Below are 23,254 nucleotides of genomic sequence, written 5' to 3' on the forward strand. Positions count from 1 at the left end.
TGTCCTTTCAGATTGTTACCTAAAAAAACTGGGGAGGGTACTGGCCTTGGGGGCAGCTGCTTCCTTTTCCGGGGTGTCCCACTTGACCTCTGAGGGTCAGAAGGAAGAGGAGCAGAAGGAATGTGGCAGTGAGGGAAGTGCCTACCTCAGCAGCATTGCCTCCTCCGGGGCACCATGAGGATTCACGTGTGGAGTCAGCGCTGGGCAATTTGATCCTTTCATTGCTCCCAAGTCACCCCTACAGTGAAGCCCAGTAACACCCTCTCCAACCATAACTAAGAGGAAATCTTGACTCCCCTGGAGTCTGTTGCATATATCCAGTTTATTGGTTTTTGGTGTTTCGTCGTATTAAATTGTTTGAATATACAACAATTTGTGCATTCACTTGTCCATGGACATTGGGTTGTTTCCAATTATTGGCTATTATAAACAGACCTGCTAGGAACATTTGTGTAACAATTCTTTGTGTGGACATTTGTTTTCACTTCACTTGGGTAAATGTCCAAAAGTAGAATGGCTGACTCAAATGTTAAGTCATATGTTTAACTTTTTAAGAACTGCCAACTTGTTTTCCAAAGTGGTTGCACTAGCTCACATTCTCACTAACACTAAATCACACTGCCAGTTGTTCCACATCCTTGGCAACCATTTAAATTACAGCCATTCTAGTGAGTGTCTAATGGCATCTCATGATTTTGTCTTTCCATTTGCTTGTTTTTTTTGCCATTCATCTTCTCTGGTGGAACATCTGTTCAAATATTTTGTCCAGTTTAAATCTTCTAGGGGGGGTCTTCTTATTCTTATTTTAGACTTTAAGTCATCTTTATGTGTTCTAGATAAATGTCCTTTATCAGACAATACGCTTTGCTAATATTTTCCCCACTATGTCTTGCCTTTTCATTTTCTTTTTTGCAATTAAAGCCACTTCGTTTCAGTGGCATTAATTACATTCACAGTGTTATGTGACTATCTCCACTATTTCCAAAATTTTTCACCATCCCAAACAGAACTCTATGGCCATTAGCAATAACTTCCCACTTCCACCACCCCCCAGCACCTAGTAACTGCTATTCTGTCTGTAGGGAACTTACCTATTCAAGGTATTTCATGTAAGTGGAACATATGTTTGTCCTTTTGTGTCTATTTATTTCACTTAGCATAACATCTGCAAGGCTCACCATGTTGTATCAAAACTCCATTCCTTTTATGGCTGTATATGGATGGCCACTGTCCCATATATGATGCATTTTCTTCATCCATTCACTTGTCAATGGATTCTTGGGTTGTTTCCAAGTTTTGGCTACTGTGAATAATGCTGCAATTAATATGAGCATGTAAGTATCTGTTCAAGTCTCTACTTTCAATTCTTTTGACTATAAAAGTAGAATTGAGGGGTCATATGGTAATTTTATGTTTAGCTCTTTGAGGGGGTGCTGAACTGTTTTCCACAGTGGCTGCACCATTTTACATTCCCACCAGCAGTGCATTCTGGTTTCTGTATTCTATCCTTGCCAACACTTATTTTCCACTTTTTAAAAATTAGAGCCATTCTAGTAAGTGTGAAGTGGTACCTCATTATGGTTTTAATTTGCATTGCCCTGATGGCTAATGATTTTCAGCCTCTTTTCAAAATATGTTAGCCACTTGTGTATCTTCTTTAGAGAAATTAGTAACCGCTCTGCCCATTTTTAATTGGACTTTTTGTTAAATTGTAGTTCTTTATATATTCTGGAAATTAATCCCTTATCAGATACATAATTTACAAGTATTTTCTCCCATTCTGTAGGTTGCCTTACCTTTTTGATAATGTCCTATGATGCACAAATATTTTTAATTTTGGTGAAGTCCAATTTATCTTTTATCTTTTGTTATTCATGCTTTTGGTGTATTGTCTAAGAACCCTTTGCCAAATTAAAGGTCATTAAGTACACCCCTATGCTTCTTATAAAAGTCTGATGGTTTGAGCTCTTATATTTAGGTATGTCACTGATCCATTTTGAGTAAATTTTTGTATATGGTGTGAGTTGGGGTCCAGCTTCACTCTTTTGCTTGTGGAAATCCAGTTATTCCAGCATCATCTGTTGAAAAGATTTTTCTTTCCCCATTGAACAAACTTGGAAACCTTGTCACACATCAATTGGTCACAGGTGTATGGCTTAGACAACTCCTGAGTTGTAAAAGGAAAGAGAGAAACAGAGATGGTAACTATAGTATGTTTGTTACTGAGGAGAATGACCCAGAAGAGGGGAAAACTGATGATGCAGGAGAGGAGAAAACTGCTTGTCTTAGCAGGCAAGAGGTGATGGAGTTTGGAAGACAAATACAAGTGGAAGGTCTGGCCTTGGAGAGTTTATCTATAAGAACTGGCAGGAAGGCCAGTATGTCACTGCAGATACTAACAGGTAGGTAGGCACGGTAGCAAACTACAGAAATGAATCCATCCACTCAACAAATACTTATTGGTCGCCTACACCTTACTTTGTGCCAGATATTGTTCTAAGGATACAATTGGTATTTTCAGCCATTTAAACTTTAGCCATTCTAGTGGGTATTTAATGGTATCTCATTGTGATTTTAATTTGCATTTCCATTTTTTTCTTTTTTGCCATTCATCTTCTCTGGTGAAGTATCTGTTCCGTTCTGTTCTGAGGGTTCTCTGGTGAACCCTCATACATTACTGGTGGGAATGTAAAATGGTGCAGCCACTGTGAAAAACAGTTTGGCAGTTCCTCAAAGAGCAAAACACAATTACTATATGATCCAGCGATTCTGCTTTTAGGCATATAATGAGAAGAACTGAAGGTATGAACTTGAACAGATACTTATATGCCAATATTTTTTGCAGCATTATTCGTAAGAGCCAAAAGGTGGAAACACCCCAAGTGTCCATTGAAAATTGAATGAATAAATATGCTATATGCAGGCAATGGAATATTTAGCCATAAAAGGAGTGTAGTTCTGATACATGCTACAACGTGGATGGACCCTGAAAATGTTCTGCAAAGTATGCAGACAGTGAATCAAAACACAGGTCCCTGTGCTCATGGAGCTACCACATTTAAGGATAAGAAAGAAATATCAAACACAAAGGACTATGGTAGGCTTGAGGATCTGAAAGTTGAACTGGACTGGGAATGTTTGGGCAATATAATCAAATTTATGTTTAAAACGGCTGCTAAGGGCCAGTCAGTGGTTATTGTAGAAAATCTGAATGTTTATCTCCCAGGAATAATTTTGGTCAGTAAGCAACATTAATATAAGTTTTCAACATTTAAAGTCAATATATCAACTACTGCAGATAAAACTGAAGACAACTGTGTATTCTGTAAACTTGCAATAAAGCAGTGGATTAAATTCTGGGATTTAAATCTTCTGAATAGTGTTTCCTCTCTCAAAGTGATCCATAAGTAACGTGTTTATATGTCAGTCTGTTTTAGAATCCAGAATAAGTAGAAAGTCAAATAAAATTTACTATCACTGATAACTTTTTATGGAAACTCTATACCCTCAAAAATTTAAAATCTTAATTAAAAGTACAATGAAGACTTAATTTTAGAAGCAAATGAAGATAAGAATTGCCGTATCAGCGAACTCAATATTTGTCTCATGGTTCTCCTACCATTTTTGTACCCTAAAGGTTCAGACTTAGATGACATACCACCCTCAGAGCAGTGGACACTTGATGGGCTTCTTAATCTAGACCTAATCCACCTTGAAAATTTGCTCCCTCTCATCACTCAGAAGCCACTTCCACCTACCCCTAAATTCTCAGAAGAATCCTGAGTCATGAGAGAAATTCTAAAGAGCCAGTGAAGGATCTTTATAGGCTCAAGAGTCCTGGGGAGATACTCATTCTGTTTCTGAACTTCTTTAAGCACATCAGATCAGAAATATCTACGCCTTAATGAAGTCATGTCTTTCGTAATGACATGGATGGATCACCCTAAGTGAAATGATTCAGAAACAGAAAATCAAATATCACACGTTCTCACTCATAAGTGAAAGCTAAACAATGGGTACACATGGACATACAGAGGGAAAGAACAGACTCCCGGGACTCCAAAAGGGAGAGGGTAGTAGGAGGGTGAAAGGTGGAAAATTACCTATTGACTATAATGGCCACTTTACTAAGGTGATGGGTACACTAGAAGCCATTATGCAACATGTCCATGTAACACACCTGCACATGTACCCCTGGAATCTATAAAAATGAACGTTTAAAAATGTAAACATTAAGCCTCCAAGGAATAAACTAAAGACAAATGGCCTCTACTCAAGGTTATCTCTCAAACTGTAGTGAAAAACAGAAAGGAAAAATTCCAGGTTAAAACAAAAAGCTGATCACACGTGACTTTTTAAGTGGTATTATGAACTGTTCTTGTGGCTCAAGGTCTTACCTGGGTGTCTGTTTTAAGGAAATTCATAAAGTAAGACTGGAAAAGAGTAAGAAAACTTTGTAAAATGTCATGGAATCACTGTAAAATATGCCACTATTTGGCATTAGCCAAATAATGTACTCATGATACTTAATATTTTGTAAATTTCTATAGTATAGTTTAAATGGAAAAAAAATTCTAATTGTTGTTTTGCTTCCTGGACTCTTGCTTTTTGGAAAGTGTTTCACTGGAGATCAAAATGTACTGTTGCTGGGAAAATAAATATTTTAGTGACCAAGTTCTATGTGGCTTCAGTCAAAGCATCTCAATGTGTGGTGTGTATATCTACACAGAGATAGATATACTATTATCAGTTTCTCAGACTATATTTTGAAATTGCCAGTTTCAAGCCTAGAATTACTTAAATGTCAAATTGAGTCATCCAATTTAAGTATTTTAGGCTCTTACAATCAGTATGAGAAATAAACTTGTATACAATTCCTCCAACTTCCAACAAAGGGATTCCTATAGTTAGAAAATATTTTTGTCTGCTATAAATTGTAATATAAAATCTAAAAATTCACCACATTCCAGCCTCAAACACGTTTGGAAAAAAAAATTATGTACATATAGAAGATAGACTTTGTTACTTTGTTCTAATATATTTTTAAAATATCATTATAAGAACAGAGTTCTGGAGCAGAAATATGCAATTCAACTTTATTGATTATGCCTAAGGCATAGGGAAATGAATTAAGCTAAGTGGAAGTATGGATGGTGGTAAACAAGATGAAACAGGGTGACAGAGAGTAATAAATACAGATAATTTTTTCATGGATCTTACAAACTAGTAAAAATGTGTAATTCTTCTCTTTCCTCCTTCTTTCCTTCTTTTCTTTCTTTCTTTCCCTTCCTTCCTTCCTTCCTTCCTTCCTTCCTTCCTTCCTTCCTTCCTTCCTTCCTTCCTTCCTTTTTTTCTTTTCTTTTCTTTTCTTTTCTTTTCTTTTCTTTTCTTTCTTTCCCTCTCTGGCCCAGGCTACAATCTACTCGGCTTGCTGCTGCCCGCGCCGCGGACTGCCTGGGTCTGCCGGCGCGCGCCACCGCTGCCTGCCTTTTCTCCTTTGGATGCAGGCACGCATTCGCCATCTTGGCCACGCTGCTCGCCAGCTCCTGACGCCGAGTGCTCTGCCCGCCTCAGCCTCCCGAGGTACTGGGACTACAGACAGAGTCTCGCTCACCCAGTGCTCGGTGTTGCCCGGGCTGGAGTGCGGTGGAGTGGTGTGGCCTCGCGGCAGCCTCTACCCCCCGGCCACCTGCCTTGGCCTGCCAGGGTGCTGGGATTGCAGCCCCTGCCCGGCCGCCGCCCCATCTGGAAGGTGGGGAGCGCCTCTGCCCGGCCGCCCCGTCTGGGAGGTGAGGAGCACCTCTGCCTGGCCGCCCCGTCTGGGAAGTGAGGAGCGCCTCTGCCCGGCCACCCACCGTCTGGGAAGTGAGGAGCGCCTCTGCCCGGCCACCCACCGTCTGGAAAGTGAGGAGCGCCTCTGCCTGGCCGCCCCGTCTGGGAAGTGAGGAGCGCCTCTGCCCGGCCACCCATCGTCTGGGAAGTGAGGAGCGCCTCTGCCCGGCCACCCATCGTCTGGGAAGTGAGGAGCGCCTCTGCCCGGCCACCCACCGTCTGGGAAGTGAGGAGCGCCTCTGCCCGGCCACCCCGTCTGGGAAGTGAGGAGCGCCTCTGCCCGGCCGCCCCGTCTGGGAAGTGAGGAGCGCCTCTGCCCGGCCACCCATCGTCTGGGAAGTGAGGAGCGCCTCTGCCTGGCCGCCCCGTCTGGGAAGTGAGGAGCGCCTCTGCCCGGCCGCCCATCGTCTGGGAAGTGAGGAGCGCCTCTGCCCGGCCACCCATCATCTGGGAAGTGAGGAGCGCCTCTGCCCGGCCACCCCGTCTGGGAAGTGAGGAGCGCCTCTGCCCGGCCGCCCCGTCTGGGAAGTGAGGAGCGCCTCTGCCCGGCCACCCATCGTCTGGGAAGTGAGGAGCGCCTCTGCCCGGCCACCCCGTCCGGGAGGAAGTGAGGAGCGCCTCTGCCCGGCCGCCCCGTCCGGGAAGAAGTGAGGAGCGCCTCTGCCCGGCCGCCCCATCCGGGAAGAAGTGAGGAGCGCCTCTGCCTGGCCGCCCCCGTCCGGGAAGAAGTGAGGAGCGCCTCTGCCCGGCCGCCCCATCTGGGAAGTGAGGAGTGCCTCTGCCCGGCCGCCCCGTCCGGGAAGAAATGAGGAGCGCCTCTGCCCGGGCGCCCCGTCCGGGAAGAAGTGAGGAGCGCCTCTGCCTGGCCGCCCCATCCGGGAAGAAGTGAGGAGCGCCTCTGCCCGGCCACCCATCATCTGGGAAGTGAGGAGCGCCTCTGCCCGGCCGCCCCGTCTGGGAAGTGAGGAGCGCCTCTGCCCGGCCACCCACCGTCTGGGAAGTGAGGAGCGCCTCTGCCCGGCCACCCACCGTCTGGGAAGTGAGGAGCGCCTCTGCCCGGCTGCCCCATCTGGGAAGTGAGGAGTGCCTCTGCCCGGCCACCCATCGTCTGGGAGGTGATGAGCGCCTCTGCCCGGCCACCCATTGTCTGGGAAGTGGGGAGCGCCTCTGCCCGACCACCCATCGTCTGGGAAGTGAGGAGCGCCTCTGCCCGGCCACCTATCGTCTGGGAAGAAGTGAGGAGCGTCTCTGCCTGGCCGCCCCGTCTGGGAAGTGAGGAGCCCCTCTGCCCGGCCGCCCCGTGTCTGGGTAGAAGTGAGGAGCTCCTCTGCCTGGCCGCTCCGTCTGGGAGGTCTACCACGGAGGCCAGAAGCAATGTGGGGGCTGGACGTGGTGGCTCACGCCTGTGGTCCCGGCACTCTGGGGGGCGAGGCGGGTTGATCACTTCGGGCTAGGAGTTTGAGACCAGTCTGGCCAACTTGGCGAAACATGAAGAATACAACAGACAAACCAACCAACCAACTCAATGACAACAAAACAGGTCTACCCTGGAGTCATACTCTAATTTTTTCTATTTTCCTCCCTTTCTGATCCTTTATCCCACTTTCTTTTTCTTCCTCTTCCTTCTCCCTCTTCTTTGTCAAACAGAGGATTGAGTTATTATCACTGATCCATATAAAGTCCCTCTCTCATTTATTTTAACTCCCACCCCCATTTCTATTCCCCGACTTCCCATGTGCAACCTTCCTAATATGTTTGATACACATCTTTTTGTTTGTATGTATTTTTAGAAAATGTTTATTGTTTTTGTATGCAAAAAAAATTAATTAAAAAAATGTGTAATTCTCACCTCAAATATGCTTTAGTCTAAGCTACGAAACACATTTAAATGAAGTAAGTAAAAGAAGATCAATTAACAGGATGTGAAGGGATTGTATAAATGTGAAAGGCTAGTAAGGCTGAAACTTTTTCTCCTCCAAATATTTCTGACATTTGTTGTATGCTTAAGAAAGGAGCATATATTTCTTCTAACAAACTTTACACAAGTAGTTCTTATGGATATATCCTTTCAAACATAACCAAAGCCAAATAAAAGTAAAATTTTTCCTAATTTTTCTTATCAGAAAAGTTAACAATCCCCTATCTATATCTTAAATAAAATGATACAATTTCCAGCACCTACTAATGGCTCTAAGATGTTCATAAAGTTAATTCTGCTTAATATTGGGATGAAACCTCTCCCAGCATAGCAGGATAAGGATCTATCCACCATGATTCAGAGAGCCCAAGGACATCTTCAAGTCTGTATTTTACCATACCACTCTCCTTATGTCCCTAGTACATTTTTTTAAAGAATTATGTTTTAGCTTCATAAGTGAACTACCCACCAACCAGAAATGCTTTTCCTCAACTTCTTTAATCTATAAAAATTTCATGCATACAACCTGATAAAATACATCAGAGTCAAGACATCCGATTTAAGTATTTTAGGCATATTTAATAAATAACTTCAGTAAATAGCACTGTAAAAAGTGAACTGTTAAAACTAAAGGCACTTAAAACAAGAATGTGACCAGTATGAAACAAGATGGGCAACTCAAATGGTGAGAAGTAAACATACAGTGGTCTGTTATGGCACTAATTCGAAGTAAGACTCGCGTAGGTGAGAGCTGTTGCATAGCCACGGTATAACTTCACATGTTCATTAAAAAGGCAAATTGACCGCTAAAACTTCAAAGAAAAAGTACTCATAAAAAAAGTCTTACCCCAAAATTGCAAACAAATACATTAAAAGATTAGAAGAGGTGATAAAAAGCACCAGACATTAAACAAAATAAAAATAATAAAATAAATTCAACTCGAAAGGTCCCCATTCAACAAATACTTCGCAAAGTATGGCCTGTATGTAAATAGTGCTAAATCAAGGACTTTTTAGCAGAAAATTGCTCGGTTCTTTTATCTAAGGCTTGAATTTGTAAAGTGAAGGCATAAAAGTTACCAAACATTAAGTAACTCTTAAAATGGCACACAGGTTTTAAAGCTATTGGTTTTTCCTTCCTAACTCTCTGAATTTTTCCCATGGCCTTTGTAGATCAACTATTTCAAACCTATTTTACACCAGCAACTCTCAACGTACTTGTCTTTCAGATATGTCATCAGTCATGTCTAACAGGCAAATAGCAAAATAACAGATTTAAAACAATCCTTAACTAGCTAGCAGGACATTTACTTTGGATTCTGCATAACTGCAAACTGACATATTTGTAAAGCTAAAGATCAGTTTTAATACATGATTAACAGAAACTCTCATCATGCTCATTACTTTAACTATTGCCCTTTCAATCGCTATAGAAATATCACTTAATCCAATAAGCTTGATTTCAATAGTCCAGGAAGAAAAGGTCAAAAAGGCACAATGTGACCTTAGCTGACAAGAATAACCATCCTGTCTCAAGTCTTTTGTCAGTCCCTGGCATGAATCACAACATTATTTTCAAAATAATAAAACATTTTTAAAATTATACATATTGTACATTTTCAAAACCTGCACATGAGTAAAACCATGGCAATATTGCCCTAAAGCTACCTAACTGTGACTATGGAAATTGCTACTTTGCATTCAGTGTTGTGGGATTTGCATGGGCAGTACTCATTTTCCCTCATACTTCGGATTGACCACAGTTGTCACGGCACTCTTATAAATAGGATTTTCACCCTAAAACAAAAAAAAGTGAGAAAAATTATCGGTTACTCTACTAAAATTATGTACAATAATTTTTATAAATCAAGACTAAAAGTTGCAATCATCTTAAGAAGTCATTTCTATTTTATTTGTCCAGATATCACAGTTGTTTTAAAGGCATTAATAATGGCTTATGTAAAAATAGAAAATGGAAGCTTTGCTTTACAAGTCTAATGATGCCCCGTTATCTGGTGCTATTTCATTCTTGAGTCCCTCCTCCACTGGAGGCTTGATTTAAGAATGTTCTCCATGGCACAGAATGTGCTGTCATCGTGGATTTTCTTCTTTGAACTAGTTTGTAATGCCTGCCTTAAGGAAGCATGAATTCTGCTGCCCATCACTGCCTGATTCTCATCCCTTTATCGTGAACAGAAGGTGCCTGCTAATCAAAACAGGAATCCTTGGCTTTCACTGTTGGGAGGGAGGTGTGCTTCTGGGGTCTCCTACAGAAGTTACTAATTTAGAGAGTGAGGCTATCATTGTGTCACGGACAGCACTGTGCCCCACCAAGTCACACTGCCAAATTTGCTTAGAATGTTAGATAATTACCATTCCTTATGAAATAACTTGTTATTCTTCAATATCATGTTGGTGAAATGTCTTATTGCAGTGCTATAATTTAGTAAACAGTACTGAAGTCAAGCCTAACAAGCAGGCCCCAAGCCATAAACACAAGAGATCTTTCAAGATCCAAAAATATACTGACAGTGATGTTTTAAGCAGAAAAAAACATATCACCGTATCACCCTTTTCCTTAAAAATTTTCTTATACTATAAGTGCTACATTTAAATACTTGCTATAGCATTCTTTTTTCTCCTGTTCTTATAAATTGAAAGCAGGCTTGAAAGCTAAGTAAGAAGTGTGACCAAATAACACTTTATCAGAGAAAATTACAGTGAGTACAAATCAAAAATACTTGTTAACTACGAGGGACATTTTTTTTAAGAAAAAATTAAGATTCTGGAATGTTGTTCAGTTTTATATCTCACTATAGAACCAATTGCAGGTGATTTTTTAAAAAATATTTATAGAAAGCATCTAAAAACATTTTTGATCTAAAAGTAATTTTTGTTTTTAAATTTTATTCACACTTCATTGCAGACTGTATTTGGATCTGCCTTTTGGTGCACAATTTCTGCCCTCAAGGAAGGTACAGTTTGGTGGGTGAGAGACATGAAAATAAGGCACTCTGATCAAGTTTACAATAGAGTTATGAACATAATCTGGGAATACTACAAGAAAAAAGTTATTAACTTTAAGAAGATTAAGGAGATTTTCATTGTGAAATTGACTAGATAAATTATTGGTTGGTAAATAGCAATCTGTGCAAAGTCAAGGTGTAGGGAAAAGAATGGGACATTTAAGTAGAAATACATATAGTTCAGAAGTGTTTAGAGTTAGGGGAGGGCAGGTGCAGTGGCTCATGCCTGTAATCCCAGAACTTTGAGAGGCCGAGGTGGGTGGATCACTTTTGGTTAGGAGTTTGAGATCAGCCTGGCCAACATGGTAAAACCCCATGTCTACTAAAAATACAAAAATTAGCTGGGTGTGGTGGCGGGTGCCTATAATCCCAGCTACTCGGGAAGCTGAGGTAGGGGAATCACTTGAACCCGGGAGGCGGAGACTGCAGTGACTGAGATCGCAGCACTGCACTCCACACCGGGCAAAAGAGCAAGACTCCATCTCAAAAAAAAAAAAAAAGAAAGAAAGAAAAGAAAAAAAGATAAAAAAAAGAGTTAAGGGGGCATATGATTTGAGGTGAGGAGACAAAGGAAGAACAGTCCTAGAAGCCTTGCTATGAAGTCTGAACTTCATCCTGTAGGTATCCCATACCAATGAGGGAAAAACATAGCATATAAAGGCTGGGTCCTGCCAGACACCAAATAAACTACTGTGATTTCAGCTCAGCAGCTCATGTGATACCAATCAGAACCAGACAACATACCTCAGCCCTCACTCCCCTCTCCTCAAGATACACCTTGACTGGTTGTTTCAGAAACATGGACAAACTTAGGATCCCTCAGAGACAGACAGCATATGATGTGGATGACAAAACTGTGTACGCCAAACTCTCTGCTCTAGTCCCAACTGAAGCTAATACACTATACGGTTGTGAGAGCAGACATTTCAAAATGGGGGTCAGGAAACTGGATTCTAGCAACTACTATCTTAAAAAGCCAGAGTGCAAATAAATTACACTCCACATTCATATCCTATCTGATTTGAGGCTAAGTGCTACACATTCCTTCAAATATGTTGGGAAAATAAATTACCACCTAAGTTTCTTTAAAACAATATATTTGCTAAATCTAGTATTTAATACTCAAGAATTATAAGGGAAGGACAAAAAAGAAAACAAAAAATAAAGAGAAAAAGCCCTATACAGATGAGTCCAAAGTGTAATTTATATGGAAGAACTTACCTTTGGAGAAAAATCTGTCTTGTCATGTACACAAACATTTGTATTTATTATTTCAAAGTCCATTCAAACAAAAGTTTAACATGCAAGGTTAGAGGTAAAATTAAGCTCACTATCTGCATTAGGCATCATTTTAAATGAAGGTAAACTAAAATAATTCAGATTAGTTTCCATCATTCAGAGTGCAACACCACCCCCACCCCAACAAAACCCGCATCAAGAGAACAGGGTTATATTATGAAAGGAAGCCCTCAAGCTCAGTAAAATGTCATCTTTGTGCTCACTCTGGAATGGCTGACAGTGGTAGCTATAGAACCATCTCTACAATGTATTAAATACGTAATGCAGAACTGTGGGAGATTTGGGATCCACATTTAAACCTGCATAGCAGCAGATGAGAACAGACCATTTTTTTAACCCACTCCAACAGTTAGAAGCTGATAATGGGACATGTTCTTTTTAATGTTCCTACATGGTAGTCTTGTGCCAAAGTAATTAGTGCCTGCCCATTATTTCAAAAATTTCAGTGACATAATTGACTGGCAAACCTTGGTCCGTATCAGAAAAGTTTTTTTACAATCCATGATGTAATTTCTTGATGCTCATTCATTTATTTCAATTGTTAATTTCTACTTTTTCTTGAGAAAACATCTCTTAAAATAATCTGTAGCCATCAAATTGCCTGGACTTCAATAATGCATAGAGAAATTTTTACCAAACTTCTGCTTCTTGAATTACATAAAATGCTTATTTTAGCAACATTTTAGCCATATATACATTATAAACATTAAGTTTAAATAACATTTACTGATAATTTCCTTCAAAATACAATTAAAGGTACAGCAAGGGTGAAAATTTCACCTCAGTAGGACAGAAATTTTTTCTCTTGTGAGAAATAACCACATGAAATTGTCAACATTTGACTATTTTTGACCTACAACTAAAGAAAAGAATATATATTTAAAAAAAAAAAAAAGCCTGGCAATGTCACTGGCTAATGAGTTTTCCTCTAAAAATGACTTTCTGTAAAGTACTAAGTGAGAACGAGAAAAATATGTAGTCTCAGACTAATACAAATATGTACCAACCTGCCCATATGTGAATTTGAATATAATTTTCTGCCATCAAATTTAACTTTAAAAAGTCTTACGGTCTACTTAGAAATAAAAATCTGACAAGTTAATGATTTCTAATGTTATCAGCACTTCCTATATCACTTGTAACTATTAAACATTCCTGTACTGTAGGCTCTTATTCATGATCAGTTTGTAAGCACACTCTCAATAGTCAAAAAGCACAATTACATCACTGGGTTCCATGTACTAAAGTGATTTCCCTAACGTCATGTTTGCCAACAGCAGCAGTGTTAACTCTGACAGAGTAACAACAAATTGTAAAAGGGCTGTAAATCTCTATAAAGAGTAATCTACCTCTTCCTAACCAGGTAACAGGGACTTCTGAAGATACCTAACTGCTACCAAGTACAATGTCGTAGACAAGAACATGGACTCTGGAGCCCAACTGCCTGGGTTCAAATCTCAGCTCTCTGACTAACCAGCCATGGGAACTCGGTCAAGTTACATAACCCTTATGTGTCTCAGTTTTCTCATATGTAAAACATTCCTACAACTTTCACTATGAAGATTAAATATAGATTAAGTGTTCAGAATCATGCCGAGACACAATGATTTTTATGTAAGTATTACCAACACCATCTTTATCTGCACATTAAGGTAGGCAGTGAGAAAAGCAGAAATCTTCCAGGCCCTATTACAGTCAGTCAGTTGGGAAAGAGAAGAAGAGTTCTCAATCACCAGTCAGGAGAATTTAGTTCTAATCACAATTAACCTTTGTTATCAGAGTTTTAGGGGCTTGCATGATTTTATTAGAATATGCTGGAAGCATTTCATGAAAATTCAGATATGAACAGTTACAAACTTATATTTGAAAATTAGAATTATTCTCACATACACACACAGACACACACACATACACATAATATACATACATATATATGGTCTTCTGGCTTTTAATGAAATTTCAAGTTATATTCAAGAAATTGATCTCAAATCTTTTGAGAACCAATAATGATACTGTAGTTGCATACCATACAAATATCACAGCAGGTTACATTTTTCTATTTTGCAATTTGGATTTCATGATCAAGTTTCACTATCCGACCCTAAAATTTACTCATAACAAATTTGTTATTTAAGGATAATACCGGTGAGGCACAGTGGCTCACACCTGTAATCCTAGCACTTTGGGAGACCGAGGCGGGCAGAGCACTGGAGGTTAGGAGTTCAAGGCCAGCCCAGCCAATGTCGTGAAACCCCATCTCCACTAAAAACAAAAAAACTAGCCTAGCATGGTGGCAGGCACCTGTAATCCCAGGTACTCAGGAGGCTGAGGCAGGAGAATTGCTGGAATCTGGAAGTCAGAGGTTGCAGTGAGCTGATATCACACCACTGCACTCCAGGCTGGGCGACAGAGAGAGACTGTCTCAAAATAAATAAATAAATAAATAAATAAACAGAAAAAGAATAAAAGATAATAGGATAATATCATTCTAGGCACAGGACTGTTGTGAGGATTAGAGCTGACAGGCTGATTTCATATACTGGAGTGCATTTGCCAAATACAACCACCCCATACAAAACAGAGTACTGACTCCCTGTGACAGATGAGAGAAGTGAAGTGACTCAATGCTGTTCTACTTACTAAATGAAAGAGGTGGGATTTGACCTGAGGTCTAACTGATTGCAAAGCACATTCTCTTTTCACTACAACATGGTTGCTGTTTCTATATCACATTACTTTTTTACAGTCTTTCTAAACGTGAAGTTAACATACAAAAAGAAAAGCCACAATAGCGATATTTAAAGCCAGACTTAAAAAAAGAACAGCAATAGTGATAAAGGACACACAGTGCAGTAAAAAAGATAAAAGTTCACATGCAAAGGCAGAAAGTGAAAGAAAATACGAACGGCAATTTAGAGACCAGCTTTACGTCCGTAGTTTGGATTCTTGAAATTATTAATAGGACTCTTGTAAATCGGATTTTCTTGCTAAAGTAAAAGAAATAGTTTCTAATGATTTCATCAGAAAAAAAGAAGACATTTATAGTGTTCAAACACTATAAAGGGATTTTTTTCTATTTCTACCCTTCTGAAATTTGTAATTTAAAAAATTGACAATTTTTAAAAACCCAAGCAAATTGTAGTAAAGTGCAACTAACTACAATTCATTTACAATTTAAAAATACTGAAGATTGTCATTGCTTTCTTAGATCAAAAGATGAATACACAAAGGCCAACATTTGGTTACCCCACCCTCTGACTCCATCTTTCAAAGCACTAAATGCTAACATAACCTTTCAGTCACTTAGGGCTTTTAAGATTTTTATAAGCCAAGGTTTACTGACATACAATTTTCACAGAGGAACATACATCTTTTAAAAGTACATACTTCTGTGAGTTTTCAAATACATACATCCACCCACAATCAAGATCATCCCAAGGAAGATTCCTTATGCCCCTCTGCGGTCAACACTTTCCCCCATTCCAGCTCCTAGCAACCACTGATTTTTGCCCCTGCAGTTTTGCTTTTCCAGAATGTCCTCTAAATGGAATCATACAGTATATAGCAGGGGTGTCCAATCTTTTGGCTTCCCTGGGCCACACTGGGAGAAGAATAATTGTCTTGGGCCACACATAAAATACACTAACGATAGCTGATGAGCTTGAAAAAAAAGTTACCAAAAAAAAAAAAATTACAATTTCTAAGAAAGTTTACAAATTTGTGTTGGGGCCACAATCAAAGCTATTCTGGGCTGCATGTCCTGGTCGATGAGCTGTGAGTTGGACAAGCTTGGTATATAACCTTTTGAATCTGGCTTTCACTGAAGGTTTTTGTTTGTTTTTTTAAAGAAAGAAGCAGCTTTCCATTGAATAGCTTGCTACATAGATAACATTATTTAGGATTCTACTTCACATTAGATGAAAAGGTAGATTTAAGATGAAAATTATTAAAGAAATAAAAATACTGGCCACAGTAACCAGAATATACATGCTCATAATCAATGTTTTGTTTCAATGGGATATATTTAGGACGCTTTCTGTTTTTCACTAAATGCAAATTCCTCGAGTGAGAAGCTTTTGGGGGAATAAAATACTTAAAAAGGACTTTAATAATCGGCCTGACAGCTAATACGTAAGTATTAGGAGTATTACATTTACTTTATGAGCCACTTTGCTTTTTGGATGTTCTGTAACTTACTGTGTCCCATTTGGCATTCATTTTCTCCTTTTCGAATTTAGCAAACTCCCTTCTGTCATGAATTATCATTAAAAGCTTCCATATCAGCAGTAATGCAAGGCCAATAAGAACAATTCCAGCAACCACACCAGCTACAATTGGAATGATGTCTGGACCAGTGGGACACTCTGGAAAATAAGAAGGTAATAATGAGCACCACAAAGAGCTGGGCAGTGTCTTATATGAAACACACAGGAATAAACACCCAAGAGAGTGAACGCACACTATCTCAAAGAATCTATAAAATAGCTTTTAGAACTAACAAGTGAGTTTACAAGGTTGCAGAATACATGATCAATGAACAAAAATCATGTATTTTTCTATATATATAATTTATTTCTACATATTGAAAATATAAATTTTTAAACAGTAATATTTACTACAGAATGAAAAAGCATGAAAAACTTACATATAAGTCCAACAAAATATATGCAAGATTTGCATGTTAAGAATTACTAAACACTGATAAAAAGAAATCTTTCAGACTGAATAAATGCAGAGATATTCCATGTGCAGGAGTTACAAAACCTAATACTGTTAAGACGTCAATTCTTCCCAATTTGATCTATACACTCAATGGTATCCCGCTCAAACTCCTGGCAGAACTTCTGTTGCAATCAGTAAGCCACTTCTAAAATTTACATGGAAGGCAGTGAACTAAGGAAGTGTCTCAAAAACACTTTTGTAAAAGAATAAAGTTGGAAGACCCTGCTTTCAGGGCTAGCTATAAAGAAAGCTACAAGACCATACGGTATAGCTAACGGACAGACACTCAGATACATGCAACAGAATACAGAGTCAGAAACAGGCCTACACATGTAAGGTAACCTGATGTTCAACAAAGGTGGAGAAAGGACAGTCTTTTCTCAACCAATGCCCCTAGAACAAGTGGACACTGATATGAAAAAAACTGAGCCTTTTGTCACACACTAAGAATAACTCAAAATGAGTTACAGATCTAAATGTGAAACCCCAGAAACTATAAAACTTCTACAAAAAAACAGAGGAGAAAAATTCTTACAATCTTGGGTTAGGCAGAGTTCTTAAAGACAACGTAAAAGCAAGAGCCACAGAAGAAAAACTTGGTAAACAGTACTTAATCAAAATTAAAACCTGTGGTGTTCAAAAGACACTTAAAAAAATGAAATGATAAGGAGACACAGGCTGGGAGACAATATTTGCAAAACACCTAGCTGATAATTCAAAACAGTACAGGACTCTAAGAGTCTGGCAGCTTCTTACAAAGTTAAACATATGCTTACCATATGCTCCAAAATGCCATTCTTAGTATTTACCCAAGAGAAATGAAAGCTTATGTTCACATAAAAACATGTACACTGTGGTAGAAAATTCCAAAGAATCTACAAAAGCCTACTAGGAAAACTAAGATTAAAAAAAAAAGTTTCACCTCCAGAGAAGTTGAACAAATTCAACACTTTATATTAATATCTTTTAACAAATTATCTTTCCCAGTATTCAAGCTTAAATCAAGCTCTAATTTTAAAATCTTCAATCATAAAAAAACTCTTACTGTGCATTTGGTGTCAGGCATCATTCTAAGTGTCTTATATAAATCAGTGTATTTAATCTTCAAACTCTCCATTTAGAAAACTTAAAAGTGGAACTCTCTTTTCCTTATTTCTTATACAGTTAATTAGATAATATTTTAAGCTTTGAGAGATGAAAAATTTCCCAACTTGACCTAAAATATTCCAACTGGAGTCTGTTTCTGGATGTTAGGCCTAAATAAGCAGAAACAAGACATACAAGATATGAAAAGAATGTCTGCAATCATCGCATTTCTACCTGGATTCTCCACAACATGAACCATGACCTCGTTGTTCCCATTCACTGAATACGTAAAATAGAACCAACAGTCGTCAACATCCTTCTCCTTACAATGGGACACAGGATCAGGTTGGACTGGCTGGGGTAATTTGTCCCGACTTTCTACCTTGGTAATGTTAAAATAGGAACATTCCTGTGTGCATGTGTCTTTCTTTTCTCCTTTATTGAAGGCTCTGCACTGAACACATTCTCTGTTACAAAAAACACAAATTATAAAATTTACATTTTATTATTTCAATAAATATTTGCTTAAACATATTTCCCATGCTAAACTCTTGTTACCAAATTGAACAAACAGCTATGAAGGAAGATTTGAATAAATGAAGAGGAATATTACATTTATGGATAGAAAAATTATGTAAAAAGATGCTAATTTCCATAATAAAATTAAAGATTTATTACAGTTCAAATTAAAACCCTATTAAGAAATAAAAGATAGTAAAATAAATTAGCCCTATCACATATTAAATATGTAACATAAAATCATAATAATTTTTTTGTTGTGACAGAGTCTTGTTCTGTCATCCAGGCAGTGGCATGACCTTGGCTCACTGTAACCTCTGCTTCCCGGGTTCAAGCAATTCTCGTGCCTCAGCCTCCCAAGTAGCTGAGATTACAGGCACACGCCACCATATCTGGCTAATTTTTGTATTTTTAGTAGAGATGGGGTTTCACCACATTGGCCAGATTGGTCTCAAACTCCTGACCTTAAGTAATCCACCTGTCTCGGCCTTCCAAAGTGCTGGGATTACAGGTGTGAGCCACTGTGCTCGGCCAAAATCATAATAATTTCAATAATATGTTACTAGTGTAATAATCCTTCAAGAGGAAAAATCTTTAATTTGGCTTAGTTTTGTCAAAAGATAGTAATTAAGAAATTGGTAATGACAAATTAAATTAAATTAAATCTTAATTGCCAAAATAAAGGTTACCATGTAAATTCAATTATCTAGCACATTCAGATCAAAATAATAGTACAACTCTCACATGACACACTTCATACCATGCAATACATACTAGCTGCTGAGAAAGAACTTTTAGGAATTAAAGAGTAGGCTTCCACATGGCAGGCATTTTATTTACAGTATATTTTAATATTGGCACTGTTCTGGTTCTAGTAACAATACAGGCTTAGGAGAGCCAAGAGGAAGTATCAACTATTTCAAGCAATTAGGAAATACTTACTTATGCTCAGCACAGACACCAAGGCAGGTCTGACACATCTCACATGTTTGCCCTTGAAACTTCGGATCTGTACACTTACAGACACCACACTCACAGATGCCCCGGCCATTGCAGATCTGTCCGTTGCTGGCTTCACAAGTACTAGTATCCAAAGAACAGTCACACGCACTGCCAGTGTAGTTGGGGTTGCACTCACACACACGACACTTGCAAACACCATTTCCTGCAATTAAGCATATCATTTCTCAAAATAATGGTAAAAATATACAATCACAGTATTGACTGAAAAGTAAAATAAGCAACAACACGTGAGAAAGTATACCTAGGGGCTGGAGTGACCCTCAAGCTACCCCTTTTCCACTTACACACCAACTAAACCCAAGATTTTTTGTGGCATTAGATGGGATCACATCTTACAACCACTTCAGGCCCTTTACTTACCTCCACAGATTAAGCCATTGGATCTATCACAGTTGAAATTATCACACTCGCAGAACTTGCCAGAATAAATTTCATTTGTATTATCCCTCTTCCTACAAACACACTGTCCGCAGACGCACTCTCCATTGTTACTGCAGATTTCTGAACTGTTTTCTTTCCTGCAGTAAGCATCCATGTCTTCACTGTTAACTTCATCTGTGCTGCATTCACAATGTCTACCAACACGCCCTTCGTTGCACCTGAAGAAACATGCCAAAATTGCAATCACACAAAACAAAAATAATTTAAGAGGTTCCAAGATGGCTGAACAGGAACAGCTCAAATCTACAGTTCCCAGCATGAGCAATGCAGAAGACAGGTGATTTCTGCATTTCCAACTGAGGTACTGGGTTTGTCTCACTGGGGTTTGCTGGACAGTGGGTGCAGCCCATGGAGTGTGAGCCGAAGCAGGGCGGGGAATCGCCTCACCCGGGAAGCTCAAGGGGTCAGGGAATTCCCTTTCCTAGCCAAGGGAAGCTGTGACAGACGGTACCTGGAAAATCGGGACACTCCTACACTAATACTGTGCTTTTCCAATGCTCTTAGAAAACAGCACACCAAGAGATTATATCCTGTGCCTGACTTGGAGGGTCCCATGCCCATGGAGCCTCGCTCACTGCTAGCACAGCAGTCTGAGATCGAACTGCAAGGTGGCTGGGGGAGGGGCATGCACCATTGCTGAGGCTTGAGTAGGTAAACAAAGCAAAAAAAAGCTCAAACTGGGTGAAGCCCATTGCAGCTCAAGGAGGCCTGCCTGCCTCTGTAGACTCCACCTCTGAGGGCAGGGCATAGCTGAACAAAATGCAGCAGAAACTTCTGTAGACTTAAACGTCCATGTCTGACAGCTTTGAAGAGAGTAGTGGTTCTCCCGGCATGGAGTTTGAGATCTGAGAATGGACAGACTGCCTCCTCAAGTGGGTCCCTGACTTCGAGTAGCCTAACTGGGAGACACCTCCTAGTACAGGCCGACTGACACCTCATACAGCCACGTGCACCTCTGACATGAGGCTTCCAGAGGAAGGATCAGGCAGCAACATTTGCCATTCTGCGATATTTGCTGTTCTGTAGCCTCCACTGGTGATACCCAGGCAAACAGGGTCTGGAATGGACCTCCAGCAAACTCCCAACAGACCTGCAGCTGAGAGTCCTGACTGTTAGAAGCAAAACTGACAAACAGAAAGGACATCCACACCAAAACCCCATCTGTACGTCACCATCACCAAAGACCAAAGGTAGATAAAACCACAAAGATGGGGAGAAACCAGAGCAGAAAAGCTGAAAATTCTAAAAATCGAGCACCTCTTCTCCTCCAAAGGAATGAAGCTCCTTGCCAGCAACGGAACAAAGCTGGATGGAGAATGACTTTGACAAGTTGAGAGAAGAAGGCTTCAGATGATCAGTAATAACAAACTTCTCCGAGCTAAAGGAGGATGTTCGAACCCATAGCAAAGAAGCTAAAAACCTTCAAAAAAGATTAGACCAATGGCTAACTAGAATAAACAGCGTAGAGAAGACCTTAAATGACCTGATGGAACCAAACACCATGGCATGAGAACTACATGACGCATGCACAAGCTTCGGTAGCCGATTCGATCAAGTGGAAGAAAGGGTATCAGTGACTGAAGATCAAATGAATGAAATGAAGTTTAGAGAAAAAAAGAGTAAAAAGAAACGAACAGTCTCCAAGAAATATGGGACTATGTGAAAAGACCAAACCTACGTCTGATTGGTATACCTGAAAGTGACGGGGAGAATGGAACCAAGTTGGAAAACATTCTTTAGGATATTATCCAGGAGAACTTCCCCAATCAATTCAGGAAATACAGAGAACGCCACAAAGATACTCATTGAGAACAGCAACTCCAAGACACATAATTGTCAGATTCACCAAAGTTGAAATGAAGGAAAAAATGTTCAGGGCAACCAGAGAGAAACACCGGTTACCCACAAAGGGAAGCCCATCAGACTGACAGCAGCAGCAGAAACCCTACAAGACAGAAGAGAGTGGGGGCCAATATTCAACATTCTTAAAGAAAAGAATTTTCAACCCAGAATTTCATATTCAGCTAAACCAAGCTTCATAAGTGAAGGAGAAATAAAATCCTTTAAGGACAAGCAAATGCTGAGAGATTCTGTCACCACTAGGCCTGCCTTACATGAGCTCCTGAAGGAAACACTAAACATGGAAAGGAACAACTGGTACCAGCCACTGCAAAAACATGCCAAATTGAAAAGACCATCGATGCTAGGAAAAACTGCAACTAACAAACAAAATAACCAGCAAACATCATAATGACAGCATGCAACTCACACATAACAATATTAACCTTAAATGTAAATGGGCTAAATGCTCCAATTACAAGACAGAGACTGGCAAATCGGATAAATAGTCAAGACCCATCAGTGTGCTGTATTCAGGAGACCCATCTCACGTGCAGAGACAAACACAGGCTCAAAATAAAGGGACGGAGGAAGATCTACCAAGCAAATGGAAAACAAAAAAAGGCATGGGTTGCAATCTTTGTCTCTGAAAAAACAGACTTTAAACCAACAAAGATCAAAAGGGACAAGGAATGCAATTACTTAATGGTAAAGGGATGAATTCAAAAGGAAGAGCTGACTATCCTAAATATATATGCACCCAATACAGGAGCACCCAGATTCATAAAGCAAGTCCTTACAGACCTAGAAAGAGACTTAGACTCCCTTACAGACCTAGAAAGAGACTTAGACTGTCAACATTAGACAGATCAACGAGACAGAAAGTTAACAAGGATATCCAGGAACTGAACTCAGCTCTGAACCAAGCGGACCTAATAGACATCTACAGAAGTCTCTATCCCCAAACAACAGAAGATACATTCTTCTCAGCACCACATCGCACTTATTCCAAAATTGACTACATAGTTGGAAGTAAAGCACTCCTCAGCAAATGTAAAAGAACAGAAATGATAACAAACTGTCTCTCAGACCACAGTGCAATCAAACTAGAACTCAGGATTAAGAAACTCACTCAAAACTGCTAAAGTACATGGAAACTAAACAAACTGCTCCTGAATGACTACTGGGTACATCATGAAATGAAGGCAGAAATAAAGATGTTCTTCGAAACCAATGAGAACAAAGACACAACATACCAGAATCTCTGGGACACATTTAAAGCAGTGTGTAGAGGAAAATTTACAGAACTAAATGCCCACAAGAGAAAGCAGGAAAGATCTAAAATTGACACCCTAACAACACAATTAAAAGAACTAGAGAAGCAAGAGCAAACACATTCAAAAGCTAGCAGAAGGCAAGAAATAACTAAGATCAGAGCAGAACTGAAGGAGATAAAGACACAAAAAACCCTTCAAAAAAAAATCAATGAATCCAGGAGCTGGTTTTTTGAAAAGATCAACAAAACTGATAGATGGCTAACAAGACTAAT

General features: G+C 39.6%; 1 protein-coding gene across 3 annotated transcripts in view; it reads right to left on the reverse strand.

Annotated features, from left to right (window-relative positions):
* Positions 1-8,308: 8,308 nt before the first annotated feature.
* The window catches only part of ITGB1 (integrin subunit beta 1), a 56,932-nt gene continuing 41,986 nt past the window's right edge, over positions 8,309-23,254 (reverse strand). For 2 of the 3 annotated variants that reach the window (XM_055275091.2, XM_063637351.1), the window contains exons 12-16: positions 19,786-20,024; positions 19,345-19,567; positions 18,118-18,350; positions 16,273-16,439; positions 8,309-9,547 (exon numbers count right to left, since the gene is read on the reverse strand). In XM_055275091.2, the coding sequence (XP_055131066.1) occupies positions 9,482-9,547; positions 16,273-16,439; positions 18,118-18,350; positions 19,345-19,567; positions 19,786-20,024 (928 nt within the window). In that variant the 3' untranslated portion in view covers positions 8,309-9,481. The other variant, XM_063637350.1, reaches the window with a different exon arrangement.

This window comes from Symphalangus syndactylus, chromosome 4, assembly GCF_028878055.3.
Source record: "Symphalangus syndactylus isolate Jambi chromosome 4, NHGRI_mSymSyn1-v2.1_pri, whole genome shotgun sequence".
NCBI classification, from domain to species: Eukaryota; Metazoa; Chordata; class Mammalia; order Primates; family Hylobatidae; genus Symphalangus; species Symphalangus syndactylus.